Source organism: Leptodactylus fuscus, chromosome 8, assembly GCF_031893055.1.
Source record: "Leptodactylus fuscus isolate aLepFus1 chromosome 8, aLepFus1.hap2, whole genome shotgun sequence".
NCBI lineage: Eukaryota > Metazoa > Chordata > Amphibia > Anura > Leptodactylidae > Leptodactylus > Leptodactylus fuscus.
This window is the reverse complement of record NC_134272.1, coordinates 10,117,032-10,144,345: the sequence shown is the minus strand read 5'-3', so window position 1 is coordinate 10,144,345 and position 27,314 is coordinate 10,117,032. Positions and strand designations below refer to the sequence as shown.

Below are 27,314 nucleotides of genomic sequence, written 5' to 3'. Positions count from 1 at the left end.
ATTGTAATACTATCTGTGATGTAAATGAGGTAACTGCTGCAAAGAAAATCCCTACATAACTGACATGTGTCAGTATGTGATTAGGCTTGGTGGTCAGAGTGAAAATCGCAATACATAGACTACTTTTTAAAATATATTTATTTTTTAAACAATCGTCAAAACTGGGTTTAAAACATACTCTGGGGACAAAGCCTTGCCTGGTAACACATGGCTTTCCATCTATTGGCCTACTTCCAGGAGGAGTAACAGAGGAAACAACACAGAAGTGGGGAGGGGGTGCAGCCAAAAATAAAGTGGTGGTGTAGATTAATGTCATCGTGTCCATCTAATATAACAAACTCACAATATGAGACTGAGTGATGTCATCAGTGGTAAAGTTGAGTGATGTCATCAGTGTTGGCTGCGGTGTCTTCCATCTTGTGAGTAAGTTGAGATTTCCTGGAGAATATTTCGGCTGCTACATCTTTAAGCAGCGTCCTCGGCGGCTCTTCTCTTTCATGGGGCCTGGACTTTGATGCAGGAGGACTTTTTATTGAAAACAAGTTGTGCGTTGCTGAGATGTGAGTGAGAATAGAAGGTAAAGCATCTGCTGGAAAGCTGAGCTGTCATGGCCGATTAGGAAGGTGATTTATACGGGGACATCAAACGGCACCTACATATCTTACATCACATCCTTCAAAAGACGTGTTTGTTTGTTAATGTTTTAGAGGAGTAGTCTGAGATTACAAAAACATGGCTGCTATGTTCCAGAAACAGCGCCACTCTTGTGAACCGGATTTGCCTGGTATTTCAGCTCAGCCATCTTGACGTATAATACTAGTCACAGTGCAGCCATGTTATTCTAATCTCATTAAACCCTTTCGGCCTCTCCTTGTGCTGGAGATTTGCCAGAAGCCTCTGAAGTGTTCTGTTTCTCTGCAGCAACCCCGGAGGCGAAATAGAGTATTACACAACTTAAATCAATCAGGACATTCTGGAGATTGTAGTTTTGCAGGTTGGAGGCCGCTGCTCTTTCTTGTCTGCGGTGCGACTATAGAGCAGCTCGATGTTTTCGCTTTGTCCCTATTTACTACACGTACCGGTAATTGGCACAACCGTAGGAAAGCGACGACTTCCTTGTTTTCCCAGAACGCTGCAATTGCTCAGGGCACAGAGGAATCTTCTCATTCTGCCGCTCCTCATGTTTGCCCGAAACACCAGAATCATCCAAGTGTTGTGACAACAGAACGTGTTATTGTTCTACAATTCACCGCCTGAGGCCTAAACCTTCCTCATCTGCCTGAGCAGCGGCGTCGGCAGCCCCTTAGCCTGCACCACAAATAGCTCCGCACAACCTGCTCATCTCCAGTTTTCCTTTTCATCACTGGAAACTGAGTCGGATCGCTGGAATTTTTTCACCCCTTCCTGCTGAGCCATTTTTTTCAATTTTTGATAATTTTTACACCCCAATCTCCACAAACCATCGCTTTTTATTTTCCATTTACAGAGCCAAACAAGGGCTTGTTTCTTGCCGGACAGATTATACTTCACAATGGTGCCATTTAATATTCAATACTACGTGCTGGGAAGCGGCAAATACAATTCGGAAATGGAGGGACAGAAATAAAATGGCATTTGCACCATTTTCTTACGTGATTTGTTACCTATATTCTGTTCCTTATGATTTTGGCGATACCAAATTTATCTAGTGACCGTGTATAGGGGATGTGTAAGGCGACAGATATTGTTACCACCTCGCCGGATGTCTGACACGTTATCACTTTGTATTCAGATTTTTGGGGGAAGTAAAACAAGAAAAAATAAAACAAAACAATAGTTCAGCAAAAAGGATGCGGGGATGCCCAATGTGTTTTTATGGGTTTACTTAGAATCCAGGGAAAGGGAATTATTTGAAAAAATCATCAGACTGCAACTGTACTGAAGTCTATGGAGAAGTCTATTGGTGCATTATTATGACAGTCTTGGGAGTCTTCACAACACTCGTGGCTGTTATGGAGATGGGTCATTAAACAGTGCCACAGCTGTCTTCTGGTCATTTGTGGTACTACAGCACAGCCCCACTCACTATAAAGAGTAACCAAGGTTTCCGATTTTTCTTTGTAAGGGGGCGTTCACACTAGCTGAGTCCGTTATACTTTGCATTGATTTAAATGGGACATCATATGCGTTCTTTACAGTCCGTGTCTGTCCTTAAGTGTCCGTTCACAAAGATGTCCGATTTTTCAGGCGGACAGCAAAATCCGACATGTAGGGACACATCGGACAGCATTGGACATGTGAACCCTGCCTAAGCGAATAGTTCAGGTGAACATATGAAACTTGGTAAGATCTCATCAGAGGACAATGCAGCCATCTCCTCTTCTGCCCTCCTGTCTGCTAAACTGTTCTGTTCACTGTCAGATCCATCTTCACTAAAGGCAGGCTGCAATCCATAGAAGTCTATAGAGAGGGGAAGGAGGAAAAGGATTAAGTAAGAAGCAGAGAGACACAGAAATCTCGGAGCAAGATCTCTCACCCCGGAGCCGTAGTCACATCTGTAGTGATAAAACCTGCTGGAAAACGGGTAGAAATCTGCTAAAGCCGTAGGCGGCCTGTACCTGAGCCTGTTCTCTGTGATATACGTGGACTACCTGGATTATATGGGGGTCTATTGGGTGTCCGCCGGGTATTTTATATATGGTAGAATCTGTATCAGACTCTTCTATGTAAGTGTACAATGTAGATGTGTATCTGTCAGAGCACAATGACAGGAAGTGTTGTCATAGGACAGAGGCACACACAAGGCCTCTATATGAGAGGTCTATCATTTTAACCACAAAAACTAATATTTTCTTCTGCCATGTTTTCTGCTCACCTCCTTCATCTATAGTTACACTTTAAAAGGATGAGCCAGTCAGTGACTAACATTTCCCATAGATGTTATTCCAGCCCATGTCGGGCAGTCGGCCAGCTGTACAGTGTGTATGGGGCCGAGAGGGATCTTATTTGTGTTTATTTTATATCCTAGACCACCATAGTGGAGGAACAGATGACATAGGAGCTGGCAGGACCCGTCGCGCTGCGCCCATCTCCCTCCGCACCTCTTATCTCCTAAAGTACTGACATTTCATTTTCCACTTAATATAATTTTTCTTATGTTTTTAGCTCCTGTCACATTCAGCTTTGCTGTGATATCTGGTTCAATCAATATGAATTTTTAGTAGTGACTGTTGGGATACGCCGCATCATGGCTGACACCCTATTAGGGGGTCGCCTGGTTAAAGAGTGTCTCATACCCTGGAGACTTGACATGACCACACTTATACTCAGTCTATTGATTTCAGTAGGGACTGTGTGTAATGCTTCCTTTACCTTGTGGTGGCGCTGTAAGGCAAATGGAGAACTTTCTGCCAAGACTTCCCAAAGGCAAGGCACCATGTTGGGGGATCTGTCTAACCAAAAGGGCTTATCAATCAGATGAACATCAGACGTCCATTTCCACTTCTCAGGCCATGTGACATCACGTTTATTGGCCACATGTCCTGTTCGCATCTCAGTCCTATTCGAATGAATGGGGCTGAGCTGCAATTCTAAGCACAGCTGCTGTAAAATGTTTTATTTTGTGTGAAGGGGCCACAGGGTGGTCGTAGTTGAAACAGCTGATCAGTGGGGGTCTCGGATGTTAGACCGCTGCCAATCTGTGATTGATGGTGATAAGAATAGCTTACCAAACCTGCTAAACCCCTTTGGATAGAGGATCATTTTTGTGGCAGCACCTCCGTATTTTAGTCAGTTCCTTCTGGGGTAACTCAGAATCTCCTATCCTATAGAAACCCAAGAGCAAAGTCATCAGGACGACGAGATAATAGTAGATAGGAGAGCGTGCGGATATTGAATGCTATAACTTAAAACAGTACGCAGCTCTGTGTGATGTCGGTGACCCTGACAGACAAAGGGTTAAGTAGTGACGCTTATACCGCGAATGCTGACAAGTGGGATTATCCTTTATACAGTGAATTGGACCCCTAAGGCTTGCTCAGGGGAATAGAGAAAAATGCTGCCTAGATTTCTTGTCAGCAGTTCTGCAATACATGAAGCCGGATACGTGTGTGACGGGTGAAGTTTCACAAGTCCTAATATATAGCAAAACGGATCACTATATAGATTGTGTATGACGTGGGGGGTGTAGCTCCTGAGCCCCTGTAAATGTCACTTACCAGCCATAGCAGTCCTGTCCTGACAGAGGGGCCCGTCTAGAGCCAGATTCTGCAACTCTATATGATCCTCCTGGTGTTGTCTCACCCCAAGTCTATATACTGAGACAAAGCCACACACAGTATATAATATACTAATATGAAACATTACCACAATCCAGCCCAAGGCACGCAAACATGGGAAGAACATACAAACTCTATGGACATGCGGCCATATTGGATTTGTATCTGGGACCTCCATTCAGGCTACTGAATACCAGAACAAACTGAAGGGAGCTGACGTCTCTCCGGGGCGGCTCATGGTGTCCTGGACTTTCACCAGTGGCAGCACCTATTGGTTTGGATGTCCTCCTCATGTTTGCTTGGGTTTCCTACAGAAACATACTGGTATATGTAATATTAACCTGTGATGTGTACGGTGACCGCGTCCATACAGCGCTGCAGAATATTGGCGGGGGTGGAAATCGGTCAATGTCTCAGAGCCCTTATATCCTAAGGAACCCCAAGTGTGGGAACCCACACAATGCTGTTAGAATCAGCACCCAGTAAGATAATTGGCAAGTGGGTGGTCTCCAACTCTAAGGACTGCCCACCTGACACCAGAGAGCAGGATTAGCACTCAGGAATGGCAGGGGCTAGAGATAAAATTCCAACTACACCAGAATCGGTAGAGCGGCTTCTACAGGGTGCGAAGAGTTGGAGCTGGTATTGGTCCCCTTTAAAAGTTGTATGGCAGTATTTGGGAATTGCATTGAAGTAATAAAGGGGATTTTCAGGCCCAAATGATTTTTCATACCGATGACCTAACCATAAGGTAAGCCATCGGTGTGTGATCGGTGTGTGGTCTGACACCCGGCTCCGCACCCACCAACTGTTGTGTAAACATCTGGGTGCCGGCAAGTTACTATGGGTGGGGAACGTGTGCAGACTTTCTCATTCAAGCTGCTCCTATTACTTATTTAGGAGAACGTGGGTGCTTTCCCCATCCCCTACGTGCTGCCAGAACAGCTGACTTGTGTGGGAACAGGTGTCAGACCCCCAAATATCACATATCCTACCCTATGGATAGGTCATCATTATGAAACTTCTATTTGGGGCCCGACAACCGCTTTAAGTGTGAATTATATGGCAGTATTATGTAGGCTGTGATTTTGATACAGTGTATCAGTAGGACACTATATGGCAGTATTAGAAGGGCTATATATGGCAGTAGACTTACTATCTGGTGGCATAACTGCTTGTTGCCCAGGACTCCGCTTTCTATAAAATCAGCTCTGAATATCAGATGAATTCTTGAAAATGATCCTGCTGTGAAGTATTTTTGTACCATGTCATAATGTGGGGAGACGCATAAACTATGGGGTGGAACAAGAGCTGTGCCTAAGGCCCGGTTCACATCTGCGTTCGGTATACCATTCCGGGAGTCCGCTTGAGGACTCCCCCCTCCGAATGGAAACCTATACGCATTAAAAAGTGCTTACCTAAGGAAACCACATGGACTCCATAGACTATAATGGGGTCAGTGTGGTTTCTGTCCGGTGTCCGCACGAATCATGTACAGAGAAACGTACTGCAAGCAGCACTTTTCTCTCCGCTTTTTTCATGCGGAAACCACACAGACCCCATTGGGCTCCGTGGGTTTCCTTAGCTAACCACTTTTTAAGGTTTCCATTCGGTGGGTCCTCAAACGGAATACCGAACGCAGATGTGAACCAGGCCTCAGGCAAAATGAATGGATAACCTATGATGAAACCGAAGACCACCCTGGTGGTCATTGGTGAAAGGAGATCTGGTTCATTGTAGCAGAATATCATCACAAAAAATGTCCAATCTGCAGGCGGCATGTTATAGAGCAGGAGGAGCAGAGCGGAGCAGATTGATATATAGCGTTGTGGGTACCTGTCATTTATTGGTCTAAGTGCCTGCTATAGAGTCCAGTGGGCGGTCTTATTATAGGTCTTTATGTATACTAATACAGAAGGCTATCACTATGAAGGGCCGCCTGCAATAGATCAGAATATTTACTATGGCGGCTTCACTATAAGGGTGCATGCACACTGAGTAACGCCGGGCGTGTATGAGAGCCGTACACGCCGGCATTACGGCAGACTGCCGAACACTTCCCATTCACTTCAATGGGAGCGCTCGTAACAGCGGCGTTTACGAGCGCTCCCATTGAAGTGAATGGGAAGTGTTCGGCAGCCCTGCTGTAACGCCGGCGTGTACGGCTCTCATACACGCCCGGCGTTACGTAGTGTGCATGCACCCTTACATTGCTCAAGTAGTTGGGGATCAAGGACAAGGATCGTTCCTCTAGCCAAGGATTTGTGGATCGACAGTTTGCAATAATATTGAATACAATGGCAGCGGTTCACTGCTTGGGCAGGATACAGACACGTCTAACATGCGACTTTTTAACCTTTCTGTGTTTAATATGTTGTCAAATTTTTGCATAATCTCCCCCTAGTAGAAGGTGTAAAAAAAAAAAGAAAAAAAGGAAAGCTCTCGACCCCTCTGGAAAAATGTGATAAATTTAGCAACATGGGGGCAGATTTACTAATACTGCCTAATAGTTACAGTGGAAAGCTAGGCGAGACTGTCTTAAAGGGGTGTCCCCGTCTTAAGACAATATTCTGTGTCAATAGAATAGCAAATAACTTGCATATTGGGGAGGGGGCAACAGCTGAGATGGGGACGCTTTGTCCCTGTTCTGAATGGAGCGGTGGTTGAGACAGAGACAATCATTCATTTTTAGGATGGTTTCTATAAGACGGCATCATTTTCTGCCGCACCTCAATGGGGCAACACAGTGGCTCAGTGGTTAGCACTGCAGCCTTGCAGCACTGGAGTCCTTGGTTCAAATCCCGCCAGGAACACCTGCAAGGAGTTTGTATGTTCTCCCTGTGTTTGCGTGGATTTCCTCCCATACTACAAAGACATACTGATAGGAAAAAAATGTAGATTGTGATCCCTATATCTTATATCCCTATATGGGGCTCACAATCTACATTAAAAAGAAAAAGAATTATGCCACATTGTGCGATGATGAGATAAATAATGGCAACATTATCACCAGAAAAATGTACAAAGTAACACCATTTTCTAGATCCCTGATTTCTGTCCATGAATAAAGAGCTTCCGGTTTGGTCCAGGCCTCCGGGGTGACTGCGGGATTATATGACAACTGCAATGCTTTACTGTGGAAAACAAAAAGTTGCATGCTGGGAGTTGTAGTATCTCAAGAGCCTCAGGTTGTAGGAACGTGTTACACAAAAAAATAGTAGACCTTTGTGCCCACTTCTAAAAATGTACCTGTATATATGTGTGATGGAGCACCTGTATATGTATGATGGAGCACAAGTTCATGTATGATGGAGCATCTGTATATGTGTATGATGGAGTACCTGTTCATATACATGTATGATGGAGCATCTGTTCATATACAGTACAGACCAAAAGTTTGGACACACCTTCTCATTCAAAGAGTTTTCTGTATTTTCATGACTATGACAATTGTAGATTCACACTGAAGGCATCAGAACTATGAAGTAACACATGTGGGATTATATACTTAACAAAAAAGTGTGAAACAACTCTTGGCATTCTATTGATGAGCTTCAAGAGGTAGTCACCTGAAATGGTCTTCCAACAGTCTTGAAGAAGTTCCCAGAAATGCTTAGCACTCGTTGGCCCTTTTGCCTTCACTCTGCGGTCCAGCTCACCCCAAACCATCTCAATTGGGTTCAGGTCACGTCATCTGGCGTAGCACCCCATCACTCTCCTTCTTGGTCAGATAGCCCTTACACAGCCTGGAGGTGTTTGGGGTCTTTGTCCTGTTGAAAAATAAATGATGGTCCAACTAAACGCAAACCAGATGGAATAGCATGCCGCTGCAAGATGCTGTGGTAGCCATGCTGGTTCAGTATGCCTTCAATTTTGAATAAATCCCCAATAGTGTCCCCAGAAAAGCCCCCCCCACACCATCACACCTCCTCCTCCATGCTTCACAGTGGGAACCAGGCATATAGAGTCCAGCCGTTCACCTTTTCTGCGTCGCACAAAGACACGGTGGTTGGAAGCAAAGATCTCAAATTTGGACTCATCAGACCTTGGCACAGATTTCCACTGGTCTAATGTCCATTCCTTGTGGTCTCTTCTGCTTGTTGCCGGTCCTTAGCAGAGGTTTTCTAGCAGCTATTTTACCATGAAGGCCGGCGGCTGCATAAAGTCTCCTCTTACCAGTTGTTGTAGAGATGTGTCTGCTGCTAGAACTCTGTGTGGCATTGACCTGGTCTCTAATCTGAGCGACTGTTAACCTTCGATTTCTGAGGCTGGTGACTCGGATGTACTTATCCTCCGCAGCAGAGGTGACTCTTGGTCTTTCTTTCCTGGGGCGGTCCTCATGTCAGCCAGTTTCTTTGTAGCGCTTGATGGTTTTTGCAACTGCACTTGGGGACACTTTCAAAGTTTTCCCAATTTTTCGGACTGACTGACCTTCATTTCTTAAAGTAATGATGGCCACTCGTTCTTCTTTACTTAGCTGCGTTTTTCTTGCCATAATACAAATTCTAAGAGTCTATTCAGCAGGACTATCCGCTGTGTATCCACCTGGCTTCTGCACAACACAACTGATGGCCCCAACCCCATTTATAAGGCAAGAAATCCCACTTATTAAACCTGACAGGGCACACCTGTGAAGTGAAAACCATTTCCGGTGACTACCTCATGGAGCTCATCAAGAGAATGCCAAGAGTGTGCAAAGCAAAAGGTGGCTACTTTGAAGAACCAAGAATATAAGACAGGTTTTCAGTTGTGTCACACTTTTTTGTTAAGTGTATAACTCCATATGTGTTACTTCATAGTTTTGATAGCTTCAGTGTGATCTACAATTGTCATAGTCATGAAAATACAGAAAACTCTTTGAATGAGAAGGTGTGTGCAAACTTTTAGTCTATACTGTACATGTATGATGGAGCATCTGTATATGTATGATGGAGCACTAGTTCATGTATGATGGAGCACCTGTATATACGTATGATGGAGAACCTGTATATATGTATGATGGAGCACTAGTTCATGTATGATGGAGCACCTGTATATACGTATGATGGAGCACCTGTATATATGTATGATGGAGCACCTGTATATATGTATGATGGAGTAACTGTATGTGTATGATGGAGTACCTGTATGTGTATGATGGAGCACCTGTATATATATGACGGAGCACCTGTATATGTATGATGGAGCACCTGTATATGTATGATGGAGCACCTGTATGTGTATGATGGAGCACCTGTATATATGTATGATGGAGCACCTGTATATATGTATGATGGAGCACCTGTATGTGTAGGATGGAGCACCTGTATGTGTATGATGGAGCACCTGTATATGTATGATGGAGCACCTGTATGTGTATGATGGAGCACCTGTATATGTGTATGATGGAGCACCTGTATGTGTATGATGGAGCACCTGTATATATGTATGATGGAGCACCTGTATGTGTATGATGGAGCACCTGTATGTGTATGATGGAGCACCTGTATATATGTATGATGGAGCACCTGTATGTGTATGATGGAGCACCTGTATATGTATGATGGAGCACATGTATATGTATGATGGAGCACCTGTATATGTATGATGGAGCACCTGTGTATGTATGATGGAGCACCTGTATATGTATGATGGAGCACCTGTATATGTATGATGGAGCACCTGTATGTGTATGATGGAGCACCTGTATGTGTATGATGGAGCACCTGTATGTGTATGATGGAGCACCTGTATATATGTATGATGGAGCACCTGTATATGTATGATGGAGCACCTGTATATGTATGATGGAGCACCTGTATATGTATGATGGAGTACCTGTATATGTATGATGGAGAACCTGTATATATATATATGATAGAGCACCTGTATATATGTATGATGGAGCACCTGTATGTGTATGATGGAGCACCTGTATATGTATGATGGAGCACCTGTATATGTATGATGGAGCACCTGTATGTGTATGATGGAGCACCTGTATGTGTATGATGGAGCACCTGTATATATGTATGATGGAGCACCTGTATATGTATGATGGAGCACCTGTATATGTATGATGGAGCACCTGTATATGTATGATGGAGCACCTGTATGTGTATGATGGAGCACCTGTATATATGTATGATGGAGCACCTGTATGTGTATGATGGAGCACCTGTATATATGTATGATGGAGCACCTGTATATGTATGATGGAGCACCTGTATATGTATGATGGAGCACCTGTATATGTATGATGGAGCACCTGTATATATGTATGATGGAGCACCTGTATATATGTATGATGGAGCACCTGTATATATGTATGATGGAGCACCTGTATATGTATGATGGAGCACCTGTATATGTATGATGGAGCACCTGTATATGTATGATGGAGCACCTGTATGTGTATGATGGAGCACCTGTATATATGTATGATGGAGCACCTGTGTATGTATGATGGAGCACCTGTGTATGTATGATGGAGCACCTGTATATGTATGATGGAGCACCTGTATGTGTATGATGGAGCACCTGTATATATGTATGATGGAGCACCTGTATATATGTATGATGGAGCACCTGTGTATGTATGATGGAGCACCTGTATATGTATGATGGAGCACCTGTATGTGTATGATGGAGCACCTGTATATGTATGATGGAGCACCTGTATATATGTATGATGGAGCACCTGTATATGTATGATGGAGCACCTGTATATGTATGATGGAGCACCTGTATATATGTATGATGGAGCACCTGTATATGTATGATGGAGCACCTGTATATGTATGATGGAGCACCTGTATATGTATGATGGAGAACCTGTATATATATATATGATGGAGCACCTGTATATATGTATGATGGAGCACCTGTATGTGTATGATGGAGCACCTGTATATGTATGATGGAGCACCTGTATATGTATGATGGAGCACCTGTATGTGTATGATGGAGCACCTGTATGTGTATGATGGAGCACCTGTATGTGTATGATGGAGCACCTGTATATGTATGATGGAGCACCTGTATGTGTATGATGGAGCACCTGTATATGTATGATGGAGCACCTGTATATATGTATGATGGAGCACCTGTATATATGTATGATGGAGCACCTGTATATGTATGATGGAGCACCTGTATATGTATGATGGAGCACCTGTATATATGTATGATGGAGCACCTGTATATGTATGATGGAGCACCTGTATATGTATGATGGAGCACCTGTATATGTATGATGGAGCACCTGTATATGTATGATGGAGCACCTGTATGTGTATGATGGAGCACCTGTATATATGTATGATGCAGCACCTGTGTATGTATGATGGAGCACCTGTATATGTATGATGGAGCACCTGTATGTGTATGATGGAGCACCTGTATATATGTATGATGGAGCACCTGTATATATGTATGATGGAGCACCTGTATGTGTATGATGGAGCACCTGTATATATGTATGATGGAGCACCTGTATATGTATGATGGAGCACCTGTATATGTATGATGGAGCACCTGTATATATGTATGATGGAGCACCTGTATATGTATGATGGAGCACCTGTATATGTATGATGGAGCACCTGTATATGTATGATGGAGCACCTGTATATGTATGATGGAGCACCTGTATATGTATGATGGAGAACCTGTATATATATATATGATGGAGCACCTGTATATATGTATGATGGAGCACCTGTATGTGTATGATGGAGCACCTGTATATGTATGATGGAGCACCTGTATATGTATGATGGAGCACCTGTATGTGTATGATGGAGCACCTGTATGTGTATGATGGAGCACCTGTATGTGTATGATGGAGCACCTGTATATGTATGATGGAGCACCTGTATGTGTATGATGGAGCACCTGTATATGTATGATGGAGCACCTGTATATATGTATGATGGAGCACCTGTATATATGTATGATGGAGCACCTGTATATGTATGATGGAGCACCTGTATATATGTATGATGGAGCACCTGTATATGTATGATGGAGCACCTGTATATGTATGATGGAGCACCTGTATATGTATGATGGAGCACCTGTATATGTATGATGGAGCACCTGTATGTGTATGATGGAGCACCTGTATATATGTATGATGCAGCACCTGTGTATGTATGATGGAGCACCTGTATGTGTATGATGGAGCACCTGTATGTGTATGATGGAGCACCTGTATATATGTATGATGGAGCACCTGTATATATGTATGATGGAGCACCTGTATGTGTATGATGGAGCACCTGTATATATGTATGATGGAGCACCTGTATATGTATGATGGAGCACCTGTATATGTATGATGGAGCACCTGTATATATGTATGATGGAGCACCTGTATGTGTATGATGGAGCACCTGTATGTGTATGATGGAGCACCTGTATGTGTATGATGGAGCACCTGTATATATGTATGATGGAGCACCTGTGTATGTATGATGGAGCACCTGTATATGTATGATGGAGCACCTGTATGTGTATGATGGAGCACCTGTATATATGTATGATGGAGCACCTGTATATATGTATGATGGAGCACCTGTATGTGTATGATGGAGCACCTGTATGTGTATGATGGAGCACCTGTATGTGTATGATGGAGCACCTGTATATGTATGATGGAGTACCTGTATATGTATGATGGAGAACCTGTATATATGTATGATGGAGCACCTGTTTATGTATGATGGAGCACCTGTATGTGTATGATGGAGCACCTGTATGTGTATGATGGAGCACCTTTATATGTATGATGGAGCACCTGTATATATGTATGATGGAGCACATGTATGTGTATGATGGAGCACCTGTATATATGTATGATGGAGCACCTGTATATATGTATGATGGAGCACCTGTATGTGTATGATGGAGCACCTGTATGTGTATGATGGAGCACCTGTATGTGTATGATGGAGCACCTGTATATGTATGATGGAGCACATGTATGTGTATGATGGAGCACCTGTATATATGTATGATGGAGCACCTGTATATGTATGATGGAGCACCTGTATATATGTATGATGGAGCACCTGTATATGTATGATGGAGCACCTGTATATGTATGATGGAGCACCTGTATATATGTATGATGGAGCACCTGTGTATGTATGATGGAGCACCTGTATATGTATGATGGAGCACCTGTATGTGTATGATGGAGCACCTGTATATATGTATGATGGAGCACCTGTATATGTATGATGGAGCACCTGTATATATGTATGATGGAGCACCTGTATATGTATGATGGAGCACCTGTATATATGTATGATGGAGCACCTGTATATGTATGATGGAGCACCTGTATATGTATGATGGAGCACCTGTATATATGTATGATGGAGCACCTGTATATGTATGATGGAGCACCTGTATGTGTATGATGGAGCACCTGTATGTGTATGATGGAGCACCTGTATGTGTATGATGGAGCACCTGTATATATGTATGATGGAGCACCTGTATATGTATGATGGAGCTCCTGTATATGTATGATGGAGCACCTGTATGTGTATGATGGAGCACCTGTATATATGTATGATGGAGCACCTGTATGTGTATGATGGAGCACCTGTATATGTATGATGGAGCAGCTGATCTGACTATTACACTCCATAGCTATTCCTCATTCTGTGACATCAGCGACAACTTCTATCTCCACTATTGATAGGCTTGTACCCTGTACATAAGTGCAGATAATTGGGGGGAACTTCCAGGACTCCGACCTCCTCCCCTGGCCCCATCTTATTAATCTAAGAGGCGTCGCATCTCCCCATCATCCTTTTCAGACTTCTTGGGTACCAGCAACAATGGCTTGTTGTTATGTAAAGAAGCCTGTATCCAGAAAAAATGCGAAGAGATTCTTCAGTGTTGGAATCTTAGTCACATGGGGCCGTTACAGTCCACCCCCCCTCCCCCAGCTAATCTAGTTTCTATAGAAACAAGATTGGGAAAAAAAAAAGACAGACGGAGAGGGGCAGAAAAGAGTGAGAACGAGAGAAAGAGGGATGGAGAGGTGAGCAGCCATAGGTACGAGGCAGGGATCTGCTGATGGACAGGACCACAGGTGACGCATCAAGTTCCTCTACATGACTGATGCGCAGTGATGCTGTCAGCGGATCCTACAGTCTGCTGGAGGTGGACACAGAGTCAAGGTAGAGTAATAGCAGGTAAGTGTTACTGCAAGTCCTTGGGAATGGAGAACGCTGTGGCTTCATATCATTTGCATCCTAAGATAGATAGATCAATAGACGAGATGTTAATGGCTTCTATCGAACCCAGTGCAAAGTTCTTACAAGACGGACAGGCAGAAATAGATCCAGAAGAGGCTGAAAAACCAAGACATTGCTTCATAGATTAACCCCCAACAGGTGGTGGGCAGATCCTGCTCGGAACAGGAACACAGGGCGCCCGGGTCAAGAGACTCCTATCGCCTTCTCCATCTGTTGTTCTCATTTGCTACAAACACCCGCCTGTCATTATCATGTGGTTTTTTTTCCCCATTATTTGATTCGGGTCCAGAAGACGTCCACGGGATGGAGTTACAGCCCGGCTTATGTTATCCTGCAATAACTCTTCTCTGCTCGGGGAAGGTAACTCTCATTACCTTTCTTGGCCCTTGTGCACATCTCTCTATTAATAAGAACCTCTGACGTCTACACAACGCTTTATGTAGGGAGAGTTCAGTAAAGGTTTGCATGGCGATCATCGGGTCTGGTAGTCGTATAGGCTATGAAGAGGGGCGGCGAGTAGAGAGGGCTAGGATTAGGTTAGTTCCTTCTTCACAAGTTAATAGAATTACTTTCTAGCATCATTTCCCCATCGTGACCCCCTTCCCCTTACAGATTCAATATGGCTGTCAATGGTCAATTTTACCATTATGATCAATACAGGCGGTGTCTATCTATAGGGGCTAGATATAATGCTGCAACTTCTCCACTGAAACCGACGCAAAAATGGTCAAAATCAGCCCCCCCCCCCACACACACACTTATCCTGTAGATTTGCTGAATTTTGCTATTGAAGTTGATATGATATGCAGTGTATGTGTTTACGTATAAGCCATCTGTAGTGCTGTCACTTGTCACGATGCTTCCTTATGGGAAAAAAAAGGTCCTACAACTGAAACAGTCAGTGCATGCTGGGAGCTGTAGTTGGAGAATGTGAATGTAATGGCATTGATGGGGTTAATGGGGCAGTATTCGGCAGGGTCCGCTGCAGACTGTCTATGGTGTTATATCGGTGAGGGTCTTGTTTGAAATATTTAATTCAGAAATGTAATCCCAAAACCTAATCCCGGTCAGTGATCCCTGGTGATGAAGTGGCTGCCCGCTGCCCGGCGTACACCTGTTCTCCAGCCGATGACAGGTGCAATAATTGCGTCGGCTCGCCTGCGCTATTCTTAAACCTCATTAACATATTTTTACTCCAGTTCCGTGCAGCAGATCGGAATAAGGGAGCAATAGGAGAGATGGGCTTACAGCTAAAGCCTGCGACCTGCAGAGAGTCACGGGGGCAGGGGGAGCCGACACAACCTGTAGCCCCATGATTGCCATGTTACAGGTATCTGTATACCCCTCGGGTTACCTACCGTATCATACCGGTGTGATGTATTCTTCATAACGATGTCATGTGACAGTGAACAAACGCCATCCACATATTCGGATGACCTTTTATTTACCTTCCACTTTAAAGGGGTTCTCTAGATTATTCTAAAGTTTATTGCACCAGTCTGGCATGTGCTAATACATGTAACACGGGTCATACTGGTATGTCGGTCTCCTTATATATAGTGGTGGCAGGGTTATCGTTCGATAAATGGTCACAAGATGTATCACGTAATAATGTACAGCTATAGCTGGAGAATAGACGAGTAGGTCATATGCAGATGGGTTTGACGATAGTGTCCATATAATGAGCGCAACGTCCAGGACGCCATGACTTTCAGAGTTGTCAAAGATAAAGTGCGGTGGTATTTCCGGTGGTAAAAAGGCCCACAGAGACTTGAGGTTTTGAGACATCTCTAGATCTGCCATATGCAACTCTATTTAGTTTGGGTTTACACTTTGTAGTTTTCGTTACGGCTCTTGAATGGTATTTCTTCTCCTTGCAGAGATCACGCTGGTGTAGAGACTCAGGTACAGGTAATTCTCCCTGGAAAAGAGAATGTACATTAGGTCTCCCACAGAAAAAATACAACTTACTCTCTAGGGCCACCTGTAGGTAGCTACCCTGTCAGTCAGTGCACACACATTTAAAGGGAGTGTGTCACCAGAACCAGCATATCACCCCAGCCCTGCAGATAGATAGGTTACTGTCACCAGAACCAGCATATCACCCCAGCCCTGCAGATAGATAGGTTACTGACACCAGAACCAGCATATCACCCCAGCCCTGCAGATAGATAGGTTACTGTCACCAGAACCAGTATATCACCCCAGCCCTGCAGATGGATAGGTTACTGTCACCAGAACCAGCATATCACCCCAGTCCTGCAGATAGATAGGTTACTGTCACCAGATCTAGCATATCACCCCAGCCCTGCAGATAGATAGGTTACTGTCACCAGAACCAGCATATCACCCCAGTCCTGCAGATAGATAGGTTACTGTCACCAGAACCAGCATATCACCCCAGTCCTGCAGATAGATAGGTTAGTGTCACCAGACCCCAGTATATCACCCCAGCCCTGCAGATAGATAGGTTACTGTCACCAGTACCAGCATATCACCCCAGCCCTGCAGATAGATAGGTTACTGTCACCAGAACCAGCATATCACCCCAGTCCTGCAGATAGATAGGTTAGTGTCACCAGCATATCACCCCAGCCCTGCAGATGGATAGGTTACTGTCACCAGAATCAGCATATCACCCCAGCCCTGTAGATAGATAGGTTACTGTCACCAGACCCAGCATATCACCCCAGCCCTGCAGATAGATAGGTTAGTGTCACCAGACCCCAGTATATCACCCCAGCCCTGCAGATAGATAGGTTACTGTCACCAGAACCAGCATATCACCCCAGCCCTGCAGATAGATAGGTTACTGTCACCAGAACCAGCATATCACCCCAGCCCTGCAGATGGATAGGTTACTGTCACCAGAACCAGCATATCACCCCAGTCCTGCAGATAGATAGGTTACTGTCACCAGATCTAGCATATCACCCCAGCCCTGCAGATAGATAGGTTACTGTCACCAGAACCAGCATATCACCCCAGCCCTGCAGATAGATAGGTTAGTGTCACCAGACCCCAGTATATCACCCCAGCCCTGCAGATAGATAGGTTAGTGTCACCAGACCCAGCATATCACCCCAGCCCTGCAGATGGATAGGTTACTGTCACCAGAACCAGCATATCACCCCAGCCCTGCAGATGGATAGGTTACTGTCACCAGAACCAGCATATCACCCCAGTCCTGCAGATAGATAGGTTACTGTCACCAGATCTAGCATATCACCCCAGCCCTGCAGATAGATAGGTTACTGTCACCATACCCCAGCATATCACCCCAGTCCTGCAGATAGATAGGTTACTGTCACCAGACCCAGCATATCACCCCAGCCCTGCAGATAGATTAGGGTCAGCTGGATCAGAAAGTGTTTTCTCCTTGTTAATCTGTTGGCTCCATTGCATATATGTTGTTTTCGTCAGTATGCAAATTTCCTCTTTGGGGCAATGACAAGGCTTTTGTTGCTCCAAAGAGTTTATTTCCATATTAATAGCGATATCTTGTCAGTGGAGGCAATGAAAACACTGTTACATTAATGTTTCTATGGGTCTGGGGTGATATGTCGGGGTCTGGTGACGCACTCCCTTTAAAAGCTTTGAAACATGACTAGAGATATTAACTAAACCAGAGACTCCCATCTGTAGACCGCTCGGCTTCTGACATTTTGCTCAGTGCAGAATAAGTGTCTGGTTGGTTTGCTAGGAAGGTGTTAGGTATTTCCTTCTAGGAGCGGCTTCTTAGGCTTCGCACCCTCTCTGTCACCGCTGCACAAAACCTACAAGTTATTATTCCTAAGGTATCACCAGAGCGGCCGTTCTCCGACCTCCGGAGCTGCAATCATATGGAGGCAGACTATCAGCTTAAGTATTGTCGTGCAATGTTCCCATGAATAGTTCTTCAACCCAGATCATTTCTCTGCCCTCTGTGTAGAAGTGGAAAATATGTTAATACTTCCAGAATCAGCTTTTTCCAAACGGACTTTATATAATTATGGATTTTTAGCCTTTCAACACAGCGCTGTAAAGCGAGACTGAAATCCTGGAGCAGATCTCTATATTAACCTATTTGTCACTCTGTTCTTCATAAAGGGCAGTGGCCCAGGGATCAATAAACGGGCCCCATTTAATGGTTAATGTCACCTGGTTAGAGGGGTGTGGTGCTTATTTGCTGTTTAGGGCCCTGACTACCGCACCCTTGACATGTCCTATATCTATGCAGCCCACAATAGACCATCCAAACCCAGGTTTGCCCTGCGCTGAACATAGAATTGGGGGCCTTCACAGGCCTATAGCAAAAAGGAGATGGGACCAACCTCAAATGGACCTTCACTCTATAGGATCTCATATGGGGGCGCTATGGTATACCTGCCCTTGAATACTAGTCCGTATCCCTCGGGGAAATCAATTGCCATTATTAATACCTTTCATAAGCTATAGGAGACAACTATGACCAAACTAGCACAGAACGCGACCCCTTAGCAGATCAGGACGCGGCCCCTCTGCTATACTTGACAATGGCTCCATAACCATTGCTCTTGCTGCGCTTATGTATCTAATCTGCATTAGGTCATGTGTGTTTGCTCACAGCCCACACTCCCATCTCTGTAGCCTTCTATAATGATCCAAGAAGACGTTTGACGTCTGCATCTTACAAAACACCCTAATAAAAGCCTTGTAGATTCCTCTGCGCCCATCATTTACTCCCGGTGCTGCCCCAGTTTGCAGCTGACAACTCCCACCAGCTAATGAGGGAAGATGGCGCCATGTGTCTGCGCCGTACATAGGGGCTCCGCTATATCAGGCAGAACGATACATAGCAGCAGCCCCGGCGAGGTTGGATGTGCCGCACGTCTCCCTCTCATAGCTTATTTTGACAACCAGCTGACATCACAAATCCTAGATAATCATTTGGGCTGACAACTTGAAATGAGATCTGAAATCCGTGCTGAACTTTACTGATAAAGAACCCTTATGAGCGCAGTCACAGATCCCAGACGGGGCCACAAAATGTACTGTCACATAATCATAAGGCGCACCATGTTTCCTCCACAGCAGGGGGTTCTGGGTAAAAACCTCTTCTGCTAATGAGTGCATGTATTTCTAGGCTTCTTCCCAGGCCTCGTGTTGTCGGGGTGTCTTCTAGTCATTACTCAATAACATGGTGGTAGGATTTTAGTAATACTGAGGACTGGGAATGGGCCATGAACAGAAATAACAATACAAATAGGTCCCGGAGTTACAGGAGATGTAGACGCTGCAATAGAAGGCGCCGACCAGGAGACTTTCTACAGTATTCAGTATGTCTATTCACTTCCAGCAAGCAGAGATCTAGGAACATGGCGAGAAATGAGAACACAAAGTATAAAACTCCTTTGTACATTTGCCTTGTGAGGGTAGGTCAGTATATACAGAGGGACTTACTACCTAATACCACTCTCTATTACCCAGAGCCTAGCACTCACCCAACTCAGGCCATATATATACCCTATATATACGTCACATTACTGTACTTTTTGTAAGATTATGGGGACCATGTGATTTCTGATCGAGGATAATATCTGTCATATACAGTATCTCATATCTAATCTATATGATGTCTTATGTACAGTATCTCATATCTATGTATACTGCATCTCACATGTATATAAGCTATCTCTGCTGTATCTCCTGTTGTATGTTATATACTATCTATACTGTGTCATAGCTCTGTTTGTCTACTGCATTTCATGTCTATTTTGTATCTACATATCTAACTTATATACAGTATATCTGTGTATGTCATATTGATCTAATATCAATCTTTGTATCTACTGTATCTCATATCTACTTATCCAAGTATCAATATTATATTTCACATCTGTGTATACTGTATCTCTCTGCTGTATCTCATATCTATCTATACTATATATCTACTGTATCCCATATCTATCTATACTATCTACTGTATCCCATATCTATCTATACTATATATCTACTGTATCCCATATCTATCTATACTATATATTTACTGTATCCCATATCTATCTATGCTATATATCTACTGTATCTCCTATCTATCTCCCCTCCATCTAATATATCTCTCGCAGCTAATAGCTGGGCCTATTATAAAGCTGTTATCAACACGTTTGACTGAGCCATAAAGGCTATAAATATGGGTTAAGTATCTGCAAATTGACAGGCGGATCAAATGAGGGAGCCAGGTTCAAGTCAATGCTCAGGAATGGCAGGAAATGAACTGAATGGAGCGGAGGCTTCGCTGCACACAAACCATTCATTCTGCTTTTAGACATAATGGGGCTTCCCAGTGAGATTCGCTCCTCATCATATCGCCGTCCATTTATAAGTGAACCGGGGGTTATTGAGTCCCTCCATTTGCTTATGTAGCGCTCGCAGCTGTATATCTGTACGCCGATGTTCTCGTGTCCGCACTTCCACGGCAGATAGACACAAGCACTAAGTTCATGCCCAAAGGAAGCTACTACCATCTTCTTGAGATAACATAATGTGATTTCTCCTGGGTTACTTCAGGCAACAATTGTTTTCAATCAAGGCTTTGATCATCCTGAAAGGCCGGAGCTTACCCCTGGGCAGGTTGAGGTTGCAGCCCATGCGAGCGCTGGTTGTTTGTGTGTGTTGGTAGGGGTTGTCCATGTATCTGTCAGTGGTATTTGTTACATATGCCTGCACAGACACTGCCTATCTGCCATGATTCATCTCTGCTGCAGTACAGTCTGTGCACAGCTCTATAAATAGCCTCTGATACAATGCGGTACAGTACCATTCTACAACATTTCTATTATTTAAGCCTAACCATCATGGCTTACTAGCAGAAATTACATGAGAAGACCCATAGATGCTCTGTCCTTGGTCCTGAGAGCAGCGAAGAATAAGACTTGTCCAGGAGGCTCCAGTAACACCTGCTGTGTTTTTGTCCCACCTGCAGGTCCATTGGAGGACTCTCAAAGTTAACCCACAGGTTGTCCCTGAAGGAGAGATCAGAGAAGAAGAACGATGCTGAGCCTGCGCCACTGGAGCAGCCCGCGTTCAGACCACGATCTCTGAGCATTGAATGGTGAGAATAGTGGGACGGGGCCTGGTGGTGGAGACACGGTGGTGGTAGAGTAGACCGTTCTGGGCTGTGTCTTGTAGAAGTTACAGGGTTTGGTTGGGCTTTACATTTTGCATGAAATGGAGACATAGATGTGGTAAAGAACTGAATGAAAACGTTGATGGGATGCGGGGTGGTCCTACTATAGGTTAGATGATGGGCTGAGTGAAGTGTCTTCTGTACTGATGGTGAGGAAATCAAGACTCAGGATGGTCATGTAGAGTGATGGGGGGCACATTACACAACCCTATAGAAGGCCCCAATCCACCATGTCCACCATGACTGAAAAGTTGGTCATTATTTTAATCTTTACTCTTTTATCCTGATTTTCATTTTTCACTGCAAGTCATCTCTGTGTGAAAATGCCCCCCCCCCCTAACCTGCAGGGCCCCATAGCTGCTGCTACCCTGATGGTCACCCCTATAGAAGCGCTTCTCCTCCTTTTAGTTTCATGAGAAGACGTGAAGTGGTGACTTAAGATGATCTCACCTTATGGGCAGCGTCACACATAGCAGAGTGTACTGTCTACAGCCAAAAATCAGTTCTAGTTCCCCAACTAGGGCCTGCAGAAGTACTTGCGCTTTCTGCCGAGACATCCCCATTTAGAAGACCAGAGCCGATGTGCAGGAATTGAATTCTGCTACATGTGAACACTTATTTAGGAATCGGACCTGTTGGGCAGCCCCATGCAAAGCATTCTGTGTTCCCTTTGTACAAATCATTATAGTGCCGTGTGAAGGCTGTAATTGTGTAGACTGGGACGTGATGGGTAACCAAACTTACTTCAAGGTATTTCATAAGAGCGCAGTGGAAAGATTGTAAAATGACAAAGTGCTTTGGATGTAGCTGGTAATGGCCTTGAGACTAGCTGGCCCCTTTAAGGGGGTATTCCAGTTACACTTATCCACAAGGTAGGGGGCGCTTTGTTGATCTGTGTGGATCAGCAGGTTGCGCATGCACGCTGCCACTCCATTCATTTTCTATGGCACGACCATTATATAACTAGGCACAGCATTTGGTGGTCTCCAGCTGTCCCACATAAGTGAGCGGAGCAGCGCCACATGCACACCCAACCACTTCATTGATTTTAGGGGTACAAGGGTCCCCTGTAGCCACAGCAACTTAACTGTGCATAGGTTAACAAGACCCACATTTTCATAGGAATAAAATGACAATTTACATGTAATTGGGGCTCCAAAGCTGGAAACCGAGATATATTTCGAAATTGTAGAATGACCTCTATTAGTTTCTGTGGCGGGAGATAGATCCAGTTTACAGGAATGCAAAGGAGAGGGGGTTGGGAGGAGTGAGCTACTGGAGGGAGAAACACTTATGAATGCTGCTGTTTCTAGTAAGTTTTCTATCTTACCCAAGCACTTGATACACAGCTTAGCCTGCTCAGTACTGCTGTATGATGTGCTCCATGCTGCTGCTCTTGGTCTATGTGAGATTAGGAGATCAGGCTCTTCTGTCTCCCCCATGTATGGCAGACATGATAGCTGGTAGTCTACAGAGTGGAATACTGATGAAAAACACTGTATACAGGTCATATAATAGCCAAGACTGTTACTAGTGCTGACATCTCTCAGGATAAGACTCTGCCAGTGCACAGAGTGTGGCAATAAATCAATAGCTGTCAGCAGTCTCCTCCTCCCCCTCCCCTCTCCATAGATTTCTGTGTGTAAGAGATTTCAGAGGATTCTATACATGTATGCAGTCTGTGAGAAGATGAGGAGGAGGAGGAGAGCTCCTAAGTGGAGAAGGAAACAGATCTCCTTAATAAGATATATTACAGAGAGGATTAATCATCGGAGGTGACTTTAAGTCATTATTTACATAGTCAGAGCGTCTCCAGTCTGCTTTTGTAGGCAGTGTATGGAGATGACTGGTGATCCTGGTGAGTCGTCACGTGCTCATGTGTCTTACAGGAGCGACCGGTTTTCTGTCTCCTCTGCTGTGATTGTCTAATTTCACAACTTGGCGTGTGTCAGCCATATACAATGACGAGAAGTCGGCCGCGGCGGAGACAGTGCGCGCTTTGTGATCACGGCTCAGCCTGACATCGCCTCATAACTAACATCATTGTCATATCTGCCAAATGTTTCCGAAGCAGGTAATGTGCCCTAAGGAGGCAAAAAACTGGCATTCTGGTCACATCCATGGAAAATCAGCTGGCACGGAGACATAGACAATGCACAGCTCTAGTGGCCACTGCCATTAGTCATGCGTATACAGCTAGTTAAGATCCTGGCGCTGTATACAGTTCTGTATACTTAACTGGCTTTCAATAAATTATCTCTAATGTATCTTCATACCATTTCATTGGTTTTCAAGATCTCTTGTTTGCAGTCAATGAATAGAAATATTCAATGTAGAAAATGTCCTGCCCACGGAGCTGCAGGCCACTGATCTGATCCATTGTAAGAAGCCCACACCAGTGTTAGCAGGACATTAACTGGACAGCTTGTCAGAAGGTTTCTGTTCACTCATCAGGAGTGTAGCCAAAAGTGGTGCAGAGGTAGCAGTTGTACCAAGGTCCTGGTGTCTTAGGAGGCCCAAAAGTCAGATTACAAGACAACACATCCCAGAATTCATATCACCAGGACAGGATATGAGCAAGCAAAGAATGATGGGAGATTTTAGCTCAGAAACCTTCAGAATAGTGAGCGCAGCTCTGGAGTATAATACAGGATAAGTAATGTAATGTACAGTATGTACACAGTGACTGCACCAGCAGAATAGTGAGCGCAGCTCTGGAGTATAATACAGGATAAGTAATGTAATGTATGTACACAGTGACTGCACCAGCAGAATAGTGAGCGCAGCTCTGGAGTATAATACAGGATAAGTAATGTAATGTATGTACACAGTGACTGTACCAGCAGAATAGTGAGCGCAGCTCTGGAGTATAATACAGGATAAGTAATGTAATGTATGTACACAGTGACTGTACCAACAGAATAGTGAGCGCAGCTCTGGGGTATAATACTGGATAAGTAATGTAATGTATGTACACAGTGACTGTACCAGCAGAATAGTGAGCGCAGCTCTGGAGTATAATACAGGATAAGTAATGTAATGTATGTACACAGTGACTGCACCAGCAGAATAGTGAGCGCAGCTCTGGAGTATAATACAGGATAAGTAATGTAATGTACAGTATGTACACAGTGACTGTACCAGCAGAATAGTGAGCGCAGCTCTGGAGTATAATACAGGATAAGTAATGTAATGTATGTACACAGTGACTGCACCAGCAGAATAGTGAGCGCAGCTCTGGGGTATAATACAGGATAAGTAATGTAATGTATGTACACAGTGACTAAACTTTTTATATTGATGAATTTTATGTGTACTGGGCATTGTGGCCATTTTTTTTTCTTTGGTAGGATCACATAGACAGTGTAATATATTAAACAGCACAGAGAGTGAATATTGTATTATTCAGTTTTGCCTTCTTTTTGGACTATTCCATAGCTTTGTGTGACATTGTAGCTGGATAATGATTCATGTCATGACTATAATTTATTGCAGATATACGGCATTTGCTTATGTAGTGTTTTCGGAAAGTGTCCAAGTGATTACATTCTTCATGTTAATAGATGCCAGCGTCTGCCACATTTCCCAGGCTGGCTTCCCTCGCCCTCCTTTCTCCAATCTCTTCCTAATGACCCTGGAGTCTCTTTGCTTTAGAAAGTAATGCTATCTGGGAGTTGTTGTACAAGCCGCTCGGGTTCTTGGACGGGGCCCATGTTCTTGTGGACTGCGGTGTGTGTGTGAAAGTACTTCGTGGTGGGCTCACAAGCCAAGAGGCGAACGCAGAAACTTGGCTGGGATCGCACAGAGGGTGGATGGAATTGGGACTGAAGGCAGATAAACAGTAGGGCTTTTCCCACCCATTCTGGGAAACCTATGTGGGCCTGTGGTGGGGGAAATAAATGAAGTCTGTCAAGTTCGTGGTTTCTCTTCCTGGTGCCTTGTTAATATCTTATTGAGATTCTGTCTCACAAAATAGAAATCATGTTTATTGGAGTCATTAGATCTGCTCTTAGAGGCAGGATACCAACGTGAAATTCATACTCTGGGTTTCCTGTATTGGGTTTCATGGCACGCTGCGGAGCTGGCTACATGTTACACGGCCATGTTAAAAGGTTCTTCTTTTCTATACAGTGAGGGTTTTCTAGATGGTCAGGCGTTAAAGACTTCTATCAAAACAGAAGGATTAGCCATAACAACCAATCAGAGCCAGGCTTTCATTATTTAAATGAGTTATCCCATCGTTAGTATTGATGACCTATCTGTAGGATAGTCCTTTAGCATTAGATTTGCGGGGGTCCGACACCTGTACCGAGACCCGTGCTACACTGTAATGGGTACACGTACTCTGACCGATCGCTTTGAGATGGAAAAAGTGTCATGGGGTGTTCAGAAATTTAGGTTGAACGTCATATTTCTCAATATATTTACCTCAAAACCGCCATATCTGAACTGTTTTAGACATGGTGCGTATTTACTAACCAAATTGTGCCCAAAAAAAGTGAAGTACATGACGTGCGCCATATTAAAGTGTTGTGGACACTTGTCATCTTCTGTCTATATAAAGGGGTCGTAGCCAAAGTGCAGATTGCAATGATGCTTATTAATAATATAAGAACTGTCAAGAGAGGGGTAAAAAAATGTCTTAAACTTATCAATTTGGCACATGGCCTCTCCAGCCCTGCATAATCCATGGTAGAAAGCCAATGCAGAGAGTGATACAATGGGGCTGGTCAGCGTTGGCTCACGCCGCAAACTTTACTGCTGAATCAGTCGCCGAAACAGTTAAAAAGAAATCGGGCAGGAGGATTCTTGCTCCACTGGTTTCAGTTTTAAAACAAGGGACACCCAACAGAGCCCCATTATAGTCAGTGAGGTCCGCCAGGTTCCGGGTGTAAGTCCTGTTTTAGCAATCTGCCTCTCCATTGTTTGGGTCCCTCGACAGACCTAAACTATGAAGAAGTGACGCTAGTGGGTACCTAGTATAAGGGAATAAGACAAGTCTCCCTGAAAGTAACCTAAAACTACCAAAGAACTAAGATTAGAAGTTCTTTCTATTGGACTAGTCAGAACAGCAGAGCGTCATTGAACGCACAATCCCAGCTGAACTATCATACATGGGATTTATCAGCCATCATGTTCCCAATGTGACAGAGGCTTAGAGAGGTCCTCCAGCCTTTTCTGAGCTCTGTAGTACTTCTCCTCCTCAGATCATCACCTGGATTCAGGATACTGAATTTTAGGATTTGATTCGCTCACACTGGTTAAACCAGCTTTGCCCACAACATGCCCTAAGCACAATGCGCAAAGACTTCAAAAACAAGAGTTCTTCACCGTTGTTGAGGTCTATGGTGGTGCGTGTCCTCACAAGTCTACTGTGTACTGTGGTGGTTTCATGGGGTGGCAAAGTATTCAGCAGGTCTTCAGTGAGGAAGATGCGGAGCTGGATGTGCTGCGGCTGGGGGAGAAGCAGGTAGTGTGGCCACGGTCATGTTCACCAGGGTGTCCTATGTAGTCGGGTGTATGGGCACAGTCTGTAGACGAGGAGCAGCAATACCCCAGGTTATTGTTTCTTCTCCTACATGGCATTAAGCGTCTCCATGTGTGACCTAGTAAGATGTTTGTACTGACTACTGTGATTGTGGAAGGCTTTTCAGA

At 44.3% G+C, this 27,314-nt stretch overlaps 1 protein-coding gene across 4 annotated transcripts in view; it reads left to right on the top strand.

Moving 5' to 3' along the window:
• Nucleotides 1-27,314, top strand: part of LOC142217724 (ankyrin repeat and fibronectin type-III domain-containing protein 1-like) — a 135,659-nt gene that overhangs the window by 72,012 nt on the left and 36,333 nt on the right. For 2 of the 4 annotated variants that reach the window (XM_075286081.1, XM_075286082.1), the window contains exon 5: nt 21,456-21,584. In XM_075286081.1, the coding sequence (XP_075142182.1) occupies nt 21,456-21,584 (129 nt within the window). Of the gene's footprint in view, nt 1-14,087; nt 14,450-21,212; nt 21,282-21,455; nt 21,585-27,314 lie in introns of those variants that run through there. The other 2 variants (XM_075286084.1, XM_075286083.1) reach the window with 2 other exon arrangements.